This window comes from Otolemur garnettii, unplaced genomic scaffold, assembly GCF_000181295.1.
Source record: "Otolemur garnettii isolate 467f Iridium unplaced genomic scaffold, OtoGar3 scaffold00055, whole genome shotgun sequence".
Lineage (NCBI taxonomy): Eukaryota > Metazoa > Chordata > Mammalia > Primates > Galagidae > Otolemur > Otolemur garnettii.
The window spans coordinates 5,013,279-5,026,411 of record NW_003852450.1 but is presented as its reverse complement, the minus strand read 5'-3'; the positions used below and the strand labels follow the sequence as shown (position 1 = coordinate 5,026,411).

The 13,133-nt window shown below is 47.7% G+C and overlaps 1 protein-coding gene across 1 annotated transcript in view; it reads right to left on the bottom strand.

Annotated features, from left to right (window-relative positions):
• Positions 1-7,530: 7,530 nt before the first annotated feature.
• The window catches only part of PLEKHA6 (pleckstrin homology domain containing A6), a 62,520-nt gene continuing 56,917 nt past the window's right edge, over positions 7,531-13,133 (bottom strand). Inside the window, exons 22-23 of the mRNA XM_012806661.2 lie at positions 8,741-8,864; positions 7,531-8,034 (exon numbers count right to left, since the gene is read on the bottom strand). Coding sequence (XP_012662115.1) covers positions 8,749-8,864 — 116 coding nt within the window. The 3' untranslated portion in view covers positions 7,531-8,034; positions 8,741-8,748. The remainder of the gene's footprint in view (positions 8,035-8,740; positions 8,865-13,133) is intronic.

The window sequence follows — 13,133 nt, the reverse complement described above, 5'->3', positions numbered from 1 at the left end:
GGCGGGCGCCTGTAGTCCCAGCTACTCGAGAGGCTGAGGCAAGAGAATCGCTTAAGCTCAGGAGTTGGAAGTTGCTGGGAGCTGTGTGATGCCACAACACTCTACCGAGGGCGATAAAGTGAGACTCTGCCTCTACAGAAATAAATAAATAAATATTTAAAAAATAACTCAAATATAGCTAACTATAATAGAAGAATAATTGATGACAAAACACATGTCTCATAATATATAAATGCTTAGAGAAGATTTGCCAGAAGACATACATGAAATGGTCAGATTGCTTGCCCCTAGGTATAATACACAAATTTCAAGACCAAATTTCATTTGGTTTTTGTATGCAAAAACTAAACCAAAGACCACACGCAGGCAAAAACAAAAAAACAAGAGCAGGTGTCAGTGAACACCAGAAGAAAACTGTTCGGTAAGTAATAACCGAACAGACGTACTTTAAAATGTAAGAGAAAGAGGGAAATCACCTTAATTGAAATAGGGTGACATACCAAGGCACATTAGATAACGCAAGATAATGAGGAAGCATGAAGTACATGCAGTAGAACTGGGGCTTATATCCGTGTGTATTGTCAGAACAGCTTCCACATGAACAGGCGGTGATGGAATATCACAGACATGCAGACCTCTGTCTTGAACTTCCATCATGTATTGAAGTAAAAGTCAGTCTTCAGGACCTTAGAAGACCTTGGAGATCATACATTATTTCCACAGGGCAATGGAGAAAAGAGGATGGATTGGGAAGAGAAAGGGTGAGAACAGCAGTTTAGTGCAAATGCATGTGGACCCTGGGACAACCACAGGCAGCTCCCCTAAATATTTCCACGTTATCGTTATAACACAGGTGTTCATCCTTGGTTGGGCTGCAAAAAAAGTTTTAAAATATAAAGGATGGCAATAATATGAAACAATTTCTAAAAACCTTTATTAAGGAGACCCAGTAAGATTGCCTGAATTTCAAGAATCTCTGCTTTAACGATGTTTGGTTCTCTCAAATCTCCTCTGTTGGCTCAGCGCCTGTGGCTCAAGTGGCTAAGGCACCAGCCACATACACCTAAAGTGGTGGGTTTGAATCTAGCCTGGGCCCGCCAAAACCAATGACAGCTGCAACCAAAAAATAGCTGGGTGTTGTGGTGGGCGCCTGTGGTCCCAGCTACTCGGGAGGCTGAGGCAGGAGACTCGCTTGAGCCCAGGAATTGGAGATTCCTGTGAGCTATGATGCCACAGCACTCTACCCAGGGCAACAGCTTGAGGCTCTGTCTCAAAAAAAAAAAAAACTCCTCTGTTAAGCCTTTTCAGTGTGTTTACTCAGTAATACCCTATTGACTGGAACTGTTGTCAGTAGTTTAAATCTTATAATACATTGTGTAAACAGTGAATTGAGATTATTCAATAATTTTGAGACAATGTCTTTATTCCATTTAAGTTTCTTCTTCATAATAATATCTCCTAACTCCTGAGTTATTCATAAAATTTGTTTTAAAAGATTTACAAAAACTTTTTTTAGTATTACTTTGAGCTGAAGTCTGACCAACCTGTACAGGTAGTGAAGCTTATTCCTGTGGCACTTTCTAAAGCTGGGCAGGATATGGGACAATCTCCTCTCTTTTGGAGAGAAGATTGTGCTTTGCCATTACTAAATACCAGTAAGAGTTGTGTCCCCTTATCATCAAGACAACCCCTAGGGGGCAGTATCACTCCCCCAGTGAGAAAACTAAAGTCAGTGCCCTGGGCTTCCTCCTAGCTCTGTGAGACCTTAGGCATTTTATTCACTCTTTCTGTGCCTTAGCTTCTTGAAATATATTTATGTATTAATATATATAGTCCCTCAGCTTCTTGAAATATATTTATATATGAATATATTTATTATATATATTTAATAGTACCTACCATATAGAGATATCATGAGGATTAGTGTGTAAATCTAGGGGAAGTGTATAGAACCAGGCACCAGCCATTAACACCTAATGAGCCATTGTTATTACTATAGTACAGTTAGAATAATTACTGTTGCTATTACTATTATTAGTCTACTGTTAAGATGCTGTTGTATGAAAGACTTCCATTCTCATCTCACATTGTGGTTCTAAACTGCTCCCACAGGTGTGTAAAACAGCAGCTGGAATACCCCTCCCTCCCCACAACCCCAACCCTCACCAGCTGTGGAACCCACCTGTGAGCTTAGGAGAACTGGAATCTCATGGAACTTGGGCCTGCTGGCCTGATTCTCTGGGCACTGGAGCTTAGCCCAGAGAGGCTGTCCATAGCCCACCCTCCTGGAGAGGAGCCCCTTTATAGGGACAACCCCAGGAAGGAGTATGTAGGCCCTAGAAGGCAGGGGCTGGTCATCACCTTGGTAGTCTCAGGGCCACTGTGGGGAAGGGACAGGGCAGTATGGTTACTCCCTGGAAGGGGTGGGATAATGTGGTTTCTCCCTGGGGCTGGAGGCACAGAGCTGGACAGGGGACGGACGCTTCACAGGCTGAGTGGCAAGGGCCCTGGTGATGTCTTCCAGAGAAGGCCATGGGGCTGTGCAGGAGGAGGCCTGGGGAACCTTTTCCCTCTTCTCTCCTCATGCCCCTGGAGGTGGCCAGGGGACCTTCCTAACATCACCATTCCCACCTCCTCACATTTGGAAATGAATTCAAGTTTTAAGTGTTTTTCAGCCATCTTCTCATTTGACTTTCTTGAGAGCTCTGTAAGAAGGTGGTTAACATCCCCGTTTTATAGACAGGAAACTGAGACTCCAGAATTTTAGTGATTTGTCCAAGTCTTCAGGTAGTTGGAAGGAGCAGGGCTGAGAGTTGAGTGTGGCACACTACCTTCCCTCACAGTTGTCCCAGCAATGCAGTGAGGTCACCCTGGAGCTCAGGATGGGGTATGGGGTGGTGTGCACCAACTCCCTGGCAGCAGCAGGGGCTAAAGCTTGCCTGCCTGCCTGGTCTGATCAGGCCTCTCTTGCAGAATAAATGCATTGTTACCCAGTTACAGAGCACCGCCCCCTAAAGGGCATTCTGCCCGTTGCTTTTCCCTTTTTGTTGACTACTGCCCTCTTTTCCAAACCTGCACCTGGCTTGTTCAGGGGTTTGATCTGGGCCAGGAGGTGGAGCAGATACCTGCTACCATCATCTTTGGAGAGGAGCAGACCCAGGTCATGGATACAGTGAGTCGCAGTGGTGCCGTGGTCTCACAGTCCACCTCCGCTCCAAGGTCCTGCCATTGACTCTGGCGCAGATGGAAGCTCAGATAAAGGTTCAGGCTCCACAAAGTAACAAGTTCTCCAATACACCTTCCCCATCCTCAAAGGTCTCTGTCTAGAGCTCACATCTACTCCCAACTCTCCCTGGTTCACAAAGGACCCCAGGGTTTATAGCTTTCCTGGGGATGTTACCAAATCCAAAATAGAGCCATATTTGAAAACCGAGCACCACTCTACTGGTCCTTAGAAATGAGAACATGTGTCCAGAATTCTGTATCAGCCATTAAAGCCCAGACCAGGAATTAAAGGATGCTTGCTTTCTCATCTCTCCTCAATTTTCTTCTTTTTTTGACCCATCCGTTCCTCTGACAACCTGCAGAAACCGGCTAAGGTCTGCCACTAACCCAAGTATTTGTCACAGAGATTTCAAATTGAAAAGCTCTGGTAAAGTCCTTCACACTGAGCGTCAACAACTGATAACCACTAAATACCTGCCCAGAGAAATAAACCAAAGGGATTGAGGCTAAATGAGAAGAACTGGGATGGGCTTTCTGGTACCTCCCATCACATCGCTTACTTATGAAGAGCCATACAGGGCATTGTGCAGTAATCAAAAATGGCTAGGAAATCAATTCTCCTACCATCCTCCCCTCTGTCCAGAGACAAACCAAGGGGACTGTGGCAGGGCCTGAAGCATCTGAGACCAACATACCATCATATAGGATCTCAGGATGAACCCCGATTTGGGGTCACCTGGATTGAAAGGATGACCTTGCTATTGGTCGCACACCTCCACCCCTCAGCTCATGGGGAGAAGGGCTGAGCAGCACAGGCTGAGGCTTAAGGGAGGAAGGATGAGAGGCTCTGTACCCCAACCAGCCCCTCAAACTCCTCCCCACTTTCCTGCTGAGCCTGTAGGTTGTCACAGACCCAGAGGGCAGCCATGGAGTGGGAAACACACACCACACATACAAACCATTCATTTTATTTCCTGTATTGGGTTTATACAAACTTGCAAGGTACAAATGCAGAACTCACTGGGATTCTTCGGTTACCTAAATCTAAAAATGCTGCTGCTGAAAGGAGGAAGCAAACTCTCACTTGACTTCTGTCAGGATGCCCCCTCCTCTCTGGGGAGGGGGTCATTGGCTAGAAAGATGCTAAGGGGGGGTGCTACAGCTGTTTGGTCCCCCCAACAGAGATGCCCTGTGTCTATCTAACCTTGACTCTTCTTCTAAGGTCACTTTTATACTAAATAAAGACACTGAGATCATATATTTCCTTGTATGGTTTATTGTCTAATACTAGCAAATCAAATTGGCCCCAATATGTGCATAAATAGATATGTGTGTGTGTATATATATGTGTGTATATATATATATATATATATAATATTTTTCCTTAGTTTTAAGAGCTGCCAGGTAGAGGGTACTTAACAGGGAAAGGAATTGATTCCCTCTTGCTGTAGTCAGCCCTGCCCCAAGAACATGCCTCTCACTAAGGCAGGAGAGCAAGTGTGCAGCTTATGACCTCGGAAAATCTTTAAAGTGACAGTAGCAGTATTTAATTGCAGCCTCTTGGTCATTGATCAGGGAGGTAATGTGCTAATTGAGAAGGCCCTGGCTGAATAACCAGGGCTTCCCCAGGGGGCTACTTAGCCCTGGGCCCCCATCTGGATCCTGTTCATTCATAGCATTCTGGGCACAAGGTGCCAGCAAGGACCCAAGGTGGGAGGTCAGGCTGCAAATGCTGGCCTGGAGCTCTGTGCTAAAACTCTAGATTTCCTATCTGGACAAAGATTTCCATCCTGCCCAAACCCTCGCAAGGCAAGGGCCTTCTTGCCTACTTCGATGGTTGAGCAGTTTGGAAAGCTGAGCTGGCTTGGTTCGGCACCCCTAGTGGCAGCCCACCAGAAAAAATGTCCTGAGGGCTTCTTGGGCAAAACTGGGATGTTACATTGTAGGACCCTCCTGAGCTCCAAAGCTGATTTCACAGTCTGGATGCCAGACGGAGGTACTAACCTCTAAAGAACAGGCCCACGGAGAAAGGTCACAGATGGAGACAGATGCCATAGTTGTGCCCCAGATCAGAGAGGGCTCAAGTGAAAAAGAACTCCTATGTGTTTGCATTAAAGGACCAGGGATGGCATAAGAGGATCCCAAGCTGCTTCCTTTGGGCTTTTCACCATCTCTTGGGTCCATCAGGGACATCCTTAGTGCTGTTTAGCATGAGCTGCCTTTAAACTGTCTGCCCTTTCCAGCTGGCTGGAGAAGAGAGGTGCACCAGCAGCCTATCTGGGGCACATGTGTGTCTGCACGGGTGTCCTCTGTGCATACAACTGTAAACAGTCCCTTCAAGAGGATTCATATCTGACAACCTCAGAGGGTCGTCAAGAGCTGATCCTTAGACCAGGACGTTCAAGGGAACGCCCTGTCCCGGCAAGATGCTCCCCAGGTGAGCGCTGGGGACCAGCCCTTTGCCGAAAGGGGGATGGGAAGGAAGAAAGCTGTTGGGGCAGAGGGAGGGGCACAGGGTTGGGACCTAGAGGCAGCTGCCCCAATCTCCTCACATCATTTCCCAATTCCATTCAGACATTGATACTTCGAAAATAGATTTGCTTTTTTAACAAAAGCGTAAAATAGATCTGTCTTAAAATAAGTCTTTCCTCTCCTCTTCTTTGGATTAAAAAGGCAAGGGGTATGGCCTTGATATGCGAGAAATGGTATGAAAAATAAGGGAGAGAAAATGGGCCTGGGCAGGAGCTGTAAGAAAGGATCAGACATCCCAACAAATATATATATTACATATATATCTATAATATGTATAATCTCCAGAAAACATATATTAAGGCATGTAAAGCAACATAAAGAGCCAGCTTTATGAAACAAGAGATGGGAGAGAGGGTGCAGAGGCGCAGACACTATTTCTTGGTATTTTACATGTATTTCTAAAAATATTACTTAAAAAAAGGAGAGACAAAGAAAGGGGCAGGCAGGGAAGGCCCTGAAAAATCTGTTTCTTGTAGAGGGATAAAGGTATGTGGAAAAGGGGAGAGAGGGTGACCTGGGAACCGATCCCATCTGCCAGTGTGCAGAGGAGAAAGGACAGTTGTGGGGTACTTAGACTGTGAAGAGGGGAGATGTAGCAAAACAACCTGTTGGAAGTGGAGATATGTGGCATCCTCCCGGTCTGTAATCCCTCAGAAGCATGAGAATATCCTAAGCACCTAGAACAGTGCCTGGTACATAAAAGGTGCTCGATAAATATTTGTTGAGTGAATTGTCATCTTTACTTGCATATGAACCAGTACCTGTCCCAGCCATGAAGGAGTGGAGAGGAATTGGTAGAAGATAAAGCAGTTGTTCTTGGGGACCACTGGAGGTCAGGTTGAAGTCTCTGGGCAGCAACTCTGCAAAGAGCAGGCCTGGGAGCGTCCTCAGGTCACTCTCTTTCCTCCTCTCTGCTACCACATCTCAAGGTGAGTGGAGCAGAGGAAGAGTACACTTTGCTTGTCTGTCTCTCCTCTACTGGCCTTGCTGGGTGGGTTGACTGTGAAAGCACCAAGCCTCAACTGGTCCTCACCTAGGATCCTGGGATGAGGGGTCGGGTCCTAGAACCTGGCCTCTTATAGATTAAGACTTCATTCCTCCTCCCCAGGGCACATTCTCAGCTAGCCCACTGCACTTTCCAGATGGAACAGGCAAAAATATCTCATGAAACTGGTTAGGCAAGGCCTTAAGGCTGACCATCCCTACATAAGACAAGTCCTTCTCTCTGTCCCTCCTCCCACAAGGGGGAGGCAGACAGCAGGTGAAGACCTACAAAGGGCCCCTTCCCAGGCTATTGCTCCCCAAATCCCTTTACCCCACACCCAGGTCTCCACACCAAGCACCTCCACTGAGGCCACGATAGGCATCACTGGTAGGTCTTCCAAGGGGTGTGGTGGGGGCAACAGAGGTGACAGTCTGGCACTGCACTGAGCACTAACCTAAGGCTCCTCCTGGGGAAACCAATCCCGCACACCCTCTCTCCATTTCCCTCCTTCCTTCTGTACTTGCCAATGTGTCCTGCTGCCTCCCCTCCACCCGCTCTCCAAGGATCTCTCCCCACTCCTTGCTCTGCTTCTCAACCTGCCCTCAGACGCTGCACAGACCTGCTGATCTCTAGCCACAGCCAGCACTGCCCCTCCGCAAGCTGAAAGCTTTTCCTCATCTCTCATCATCTTGTCTTTGGCTCAAGCAGTGTGGTCAGTCAGTCTCCACTGGACCCCAGAGGAACTCCCATGAGCAGAGATCTCGTATCAAAGCCCTTGGTGCCCTGGGGCAGCAGGGTGGGGCTGATGGGGAAGGGACCGATGGCAGGTGCTGTCCTTGGTGTCAAGTGGGCTCCAAGAGGCAGACCGTCCATCTCCTCTTCACCCTGGTCCTGAATTAAGATAGCCAAGTGTTCCCCACCAGGGCACACTCTCCATCAAGGAATGTTCCAGGAGGGTCACCACAACCTGGCCAAAGCCAGGCCGAAGCTCCTTGTGACACTGCCATTAGTGAGGACGGCACTCCCCACCTGCCATCTCAGGCCCTGGTCTAGGACCACAACATGAGTAGCAGGGGGCTTCAGGACTAGGTGTCGTGGGTGAGTAGACACTGAGGTATCCACACTCTTCTTGGCAGCACCCCCTGGCTTTCAGCCTGGTTCCCTGTAACATTTCCAAGGGAGCACAGGGCCAGGGGGTCAGGGTGGGGAGCCAGGACCTCAGGTGGGCAGAGGACGGATTCAGAATGTGTCTCTGTGGAGCTTCGCAGCGTTGGCCTCAGCCAGGGCTTGCACTGGAGAAAAGAGAAATCAGATGAGAAGAGGGCTGCACAGAGGAGTGATGATCCCAGCCAATTTCCTGGGGAAAGAAGTTTCATCTCGCCACATCCTGGTGGAAACCCACCCCACTCCCTCACCCCAAGAGAGGGCAACAAAGGAATAGAAGTCAGTATTCTCTTTTCTGCCCATGAGCAGCTGTGTTTGAGGGGTAAGGGAAGGGCATACAGTTATAACTAGTTATCTAGACACTAGTTATCTAGTGTTAATTTATAATAAGATCTGGGAGTGGAGAAGGAGCTTCTAGGGGCTTCTGAGGGCCCTGCAGGAGGACTGCTGTGTACCTCAACAGGTGGAAGCTTGTTGGCTAGCAGAAGGCATAGGGGTGGAGTGTCAGGGAAGGCACTTCCCTGACAGTGGACAGGTGAGGGCGAAGCTCCATTCCCTGTCTGCTTCTGGACAAGCAAAGGCTACTGGCATCGCAACATCCAAGAAGCAGCCCTTCCGGCCAGGTCCAGCCCAGCACCGCGTGGGGACGCTGGTGGGCTCAAGCGGATAGGCGGGAGGATGGGAGGATGGATGGATGGACGGATGGGGAGGAGCGGCACAGGGCACTGGGCTGGTGGGGAAGCAACGCCAGAATGAAAGGGCTAAATGACTCTGTGGGGGTGGGGGAGGGGACCCACTCCCAGTGTGGATGAAATACGGTAGAAAACTGCTTACGTCAGAGCTCAGACCCGCATGGTATGGCTGCTGTCGGCGCCCCGTGGGGATTCAGACGAGAGGGGGTTGGCTGGTGGAGTCGGGGAAGCAGGGGAGGTGGGAGGGCTTGGGGTGGCACATTGCACTGGAAACAGAAATGAACAGGGAGGTGAATGGGGGCACCCAGAGCAAGCGAGGCTCTCCTCAGGCGGGGAGCAAGGCAGGGAGGCAAGCAGAGAGGAGAGCGGAGCTCGGGGCCTGCTCAAGCTAGGCCAAGCTGTTCTGTTCCCCTGGCGCCACGGAGGAGGGTGTGAGGGCCCCGGAGGAGACCTGGCCTGATCCAGGCTCTGCTGAGGACCAGTGTGACTGTGGGTGAGGCTAGGCCTCTGGGGGTCAAGGTTCCCCTCCCACCCACACAATGGGGAGATTCACAGACTTCTCCACCATTGTGTGGATAGAACAAGGGAGTGGCAGGCTAGATACAGTGGACATTGCTAATGATAATGATTAATAGTGAAGTAAAATCACACTAATCCAAATCATCAGGCCCCCATTTAAGGAGCAGATGAAGTGGCCACCATGTTAATCACTACCACGAAAATGGCGGCTTCTCATAGACTGAAAGGGAGTTCTGTACTTGAACACAGTGGAGGGCTCAGAAACACCTTCCCTGCTGTCACTTAAGCTGCCCTTCTCATCAATCGAGTGAAAGTAAACTTCAGTCCACCCCTAAACAAATCAATCATTATAAGCCTTAAAGTGGTGATGTTTGAATTAATGAGATTTTACTCTATCATCATTATTATTCCATGTTGAGAGCAGCAAGTGGAAGGGCAATGAGAGAGGGAGATGTATCACCAGGGACGAGCTCTACGCAGTCCAGACCCTTCTGCATCCTCTCCACAGCCTCGAGGCAGGAGGATGGCGCAGACAGCATCTTCACTCAGGCTCAGAGAAGAACCAGACCTCAGCCAGGGTCACACTGCACGTCCATCCACTGAGAGAGGTGTCCTAACGTTAAGCCTCCTAGTTCCTTGCCCTCACCTATCACCTTCCCTGTCCTCTATGCAAGAGAAAGGGCTGTTGTGGCTTCTGTGTTTGCATATTTCTATGTATACCCACGAATGTACAGAACACACACACCTCTGGCATGGATGTGGAGTTGTGTCTGCCTACACACAAAGTTTGCGCACGGGATCCAGCAACACCGTATCGTTACACTCATTATACACAACTCACATACATGTGTGTGTTTGTGCACTTCCAAGCTTGCGCCTTTCCACGTGACCCAGTACACTTGCCACTGCATGGTCCAAATGCATTCATAAACACTTTCAGATACACATTCGTGTGCATATACACATCACTGACCCCGTGGTTAGTCATCTGGCAACCTCAACTTCTAAACCAGATGAGAAAACAAAAACAGCGAGGAATATCTCAGGAAGCCATACTAGCCATTGCAGCCTACACATGTAGTGAGGCTGTTTTAATTTACGCATAGGAGAGCCCCTTGGAGTCTGGTTACTCTTATTTATATACAACTCTAATAGGTGTGGACTTGCTGGCCCAGGGATGTTAGAAATAGGAAAATTGGAAGAGAAAGAAGAATTGAGGCCCACTGACATCTATAGGAAGGTATAACTGAAGAGAGAAAATCTTTTGTAAAAAGTAGACATAATAACTTTAAAAGTCTAACAGTTTAGGAACATGTAGTGTAGCTACACACAGATCTACATTGATTGCAGCCCATAAGGACATCTCTCTAACAGAGGTCAGTGGAATAAGAATATTTATAACAACACTAAATGAATGAGAAAAGTTTATGTAAATAGAACCTCTTTAAGAAGACAGAAAAATGCTAAATATATATAAGGAATATATCCATTGAAATTTTGTAGTCAAGTTGGGTGCAGTGGCTCACACCTGTAATCCTAGCATTCTGGGAGGCTGAGATGGGTGGATCTCTTGAGCTCAGGAGTTTGAGACCAGCCTGAGCAAGAGTTAGGTCCCATCTCTACTAAAAATAGAAAAACTAGCTGGGTATTGTGGTGAGCGCTTATAGTCCCAGTTACCTGGGAGGCTGAGGTAAGAGGAGTGCTTGAACCCAGGAGTTTGAGGTTGCTGTGAGCTATAATATCATGGTACCTATCTGGGGGACAGAGTGATATTCTATCTCAAAAAAAAAAAAAAAAAAAAGAGGGCTTGGTGCCTGTAGCTCAAGCAGCTAAGGTGCCAGCCACATACACCAGAGCTGAAGGGTTCAAATCCAGCCTGGGCCTGCCAAACAACAATGACAACTACAACCAAAAAAATAGCCAGGCATTGTGGCAGGCGCCTGTAGTCCCAGCTACTTGGGAGGCTGAGGCAAGAGAATTGCTTGAGCCTAAAAGTTTGAGGTTGCTGTGAGCTATGACGCTATGGCATTCTACCCAGGGCAACAGCTTGAGACTATCTCAAAAAAAAAAAAAAAAAAAGAGAAATACTGTAGTCAAAACTCACATATATAGCAGACGTGTATTGGATAATGATGATGTTATAATGTGGGCAGTCACAAGTGCCACCACATCTGCATGCAGAAATAATCAGTCATATGTACCACACTCATGACATTGCTCTTTCACATCCTACACAGACATGTTCACAAATATTGCAGTGATACGCTGTACACAGACACACAAATGTGCTTTATCATTTCCCATACTCCCCAGAAAGTCAGTCAAAATAAATACGTGCATTCAAAAATACCACCTCCATCCATATACCAGACACTCATATATATGTACATCTACACGCCAACAACTTACCAGATGCCACCTAGACTCATAAATAATAGGTCTCCCCACAATATCCTTGGCCATTTTGCACATAAGTGCACACACATATACATAGTCCTATATCTGCACTCAAACATTCTCTCCACCCCTACGACTGCACAGTTGAATACACACGAATACATGTGTATCTACAAACATTACCAGATACAGACACTGCACATGACATCCGTGCCACACGTATAAACTCAAAAATGCCACATTTCCCACATACTCTGCACTGGAATTTGCACACACTAGGTGGATTTACAAGCGTTTGAACATTCATCAATGACTACCCATGTCGAACACCCACACACGGGCACTTAACTCTACATCCTGCACCCACTGCACGCTGCCCTTGTGACCTGTGCCCAGCACTCACAGTGTCCCAGCTGTGAACCTGTGCCCACACTGCATGTGTCCAGGACTAGCCCTGGCTGCGCTGACAGGGCACAGGTCCAGGGATCTGGGCCACAGGCCAGGAGTAGTGGGATCAGTGGCTAAGTCTGAGGTCTGGCCCTACACAGCCATTTTTTAAATAGTTGAGGTTTTGGCAAAAGCAAGGTGACCGTTTGCTTGCAGCACACAGACCCTGAAATGTAAGCTCATGTGTATCTAGAGGGAAATCTGATCAGCCGGGTGGGTTCTGTTTTCACGGAACCTTTGGCTGGGGAACTGCAGTAGAGAGAGCCAGGGGCTGCGGCAGGGGCAGAGCGAAGCTTTAAAACCGGTGTTGTGGCTCTAACCCCTTGAAACAGGAAGTTGCCTTTGGCCCAGAGCATGTGGAATTTGATCTTGGGAAGGTTCAAGTTCATTTTGCAGCTAAACTACAGGGAGGTTCAACAGAAGCCTCCCTCCTTGTGGTCAGACTGGTTCTGCTGCCTTTTGGCTGAAGGATGGGGCGCTCTGAAGCCATCCCTTCTCTTCTCCTCAATTCCAGCCCAAATGCCAGCCTTTCCCTGAAACACTTCCATGGCTTTCCCTGGACACCCATTCTAAAGTCCATTCTACCCTTTCAGCAGGTTCTTCCTTAAGGCTTACTTAAACCCTTTTTGTTGTAGTCCAAAACCTTTGGTTTCTAAAAATATCCAGATTTCAAGTAAATAGAAAAACAACGAACAGTTCCTATTTCTACTTCAACTATTGCTATTTCAGCTACTGCTACCAGCATCACCAACACTACTACAACTATTATCACCACCACTACCACAGCAAACAAGCATGTACTGAGCACTTACTGAATGCCAGGCACTGTGCTAGGCGTTTGGCATAGTTGTTTCTGATACTCACACTACCAGACCTGGAGATAGGTATTTTGATTTGAATTTTGCAGATGAGGAAATAGAACCTCAGGGCACCAGAATTTAAACCCTCTTTAATCACCACCATGAAATGCCACCCCTTTTACTGTGTTCCTAGCCACAGTTCTTACCTGCTTCTTGTCTGACTCTAACCTGGGCTGCACACCTGGTCTTTCTGTCCTCTGCCAAAGGAATCTCAAACCATGGTTCCCTTTAGGGTCATTCCTCTTAATGACCGCTTTCAAAGCTCTCACTCTCACCCTACCTCTCTATCCCAACCTCCTGTCTTAATGAGGC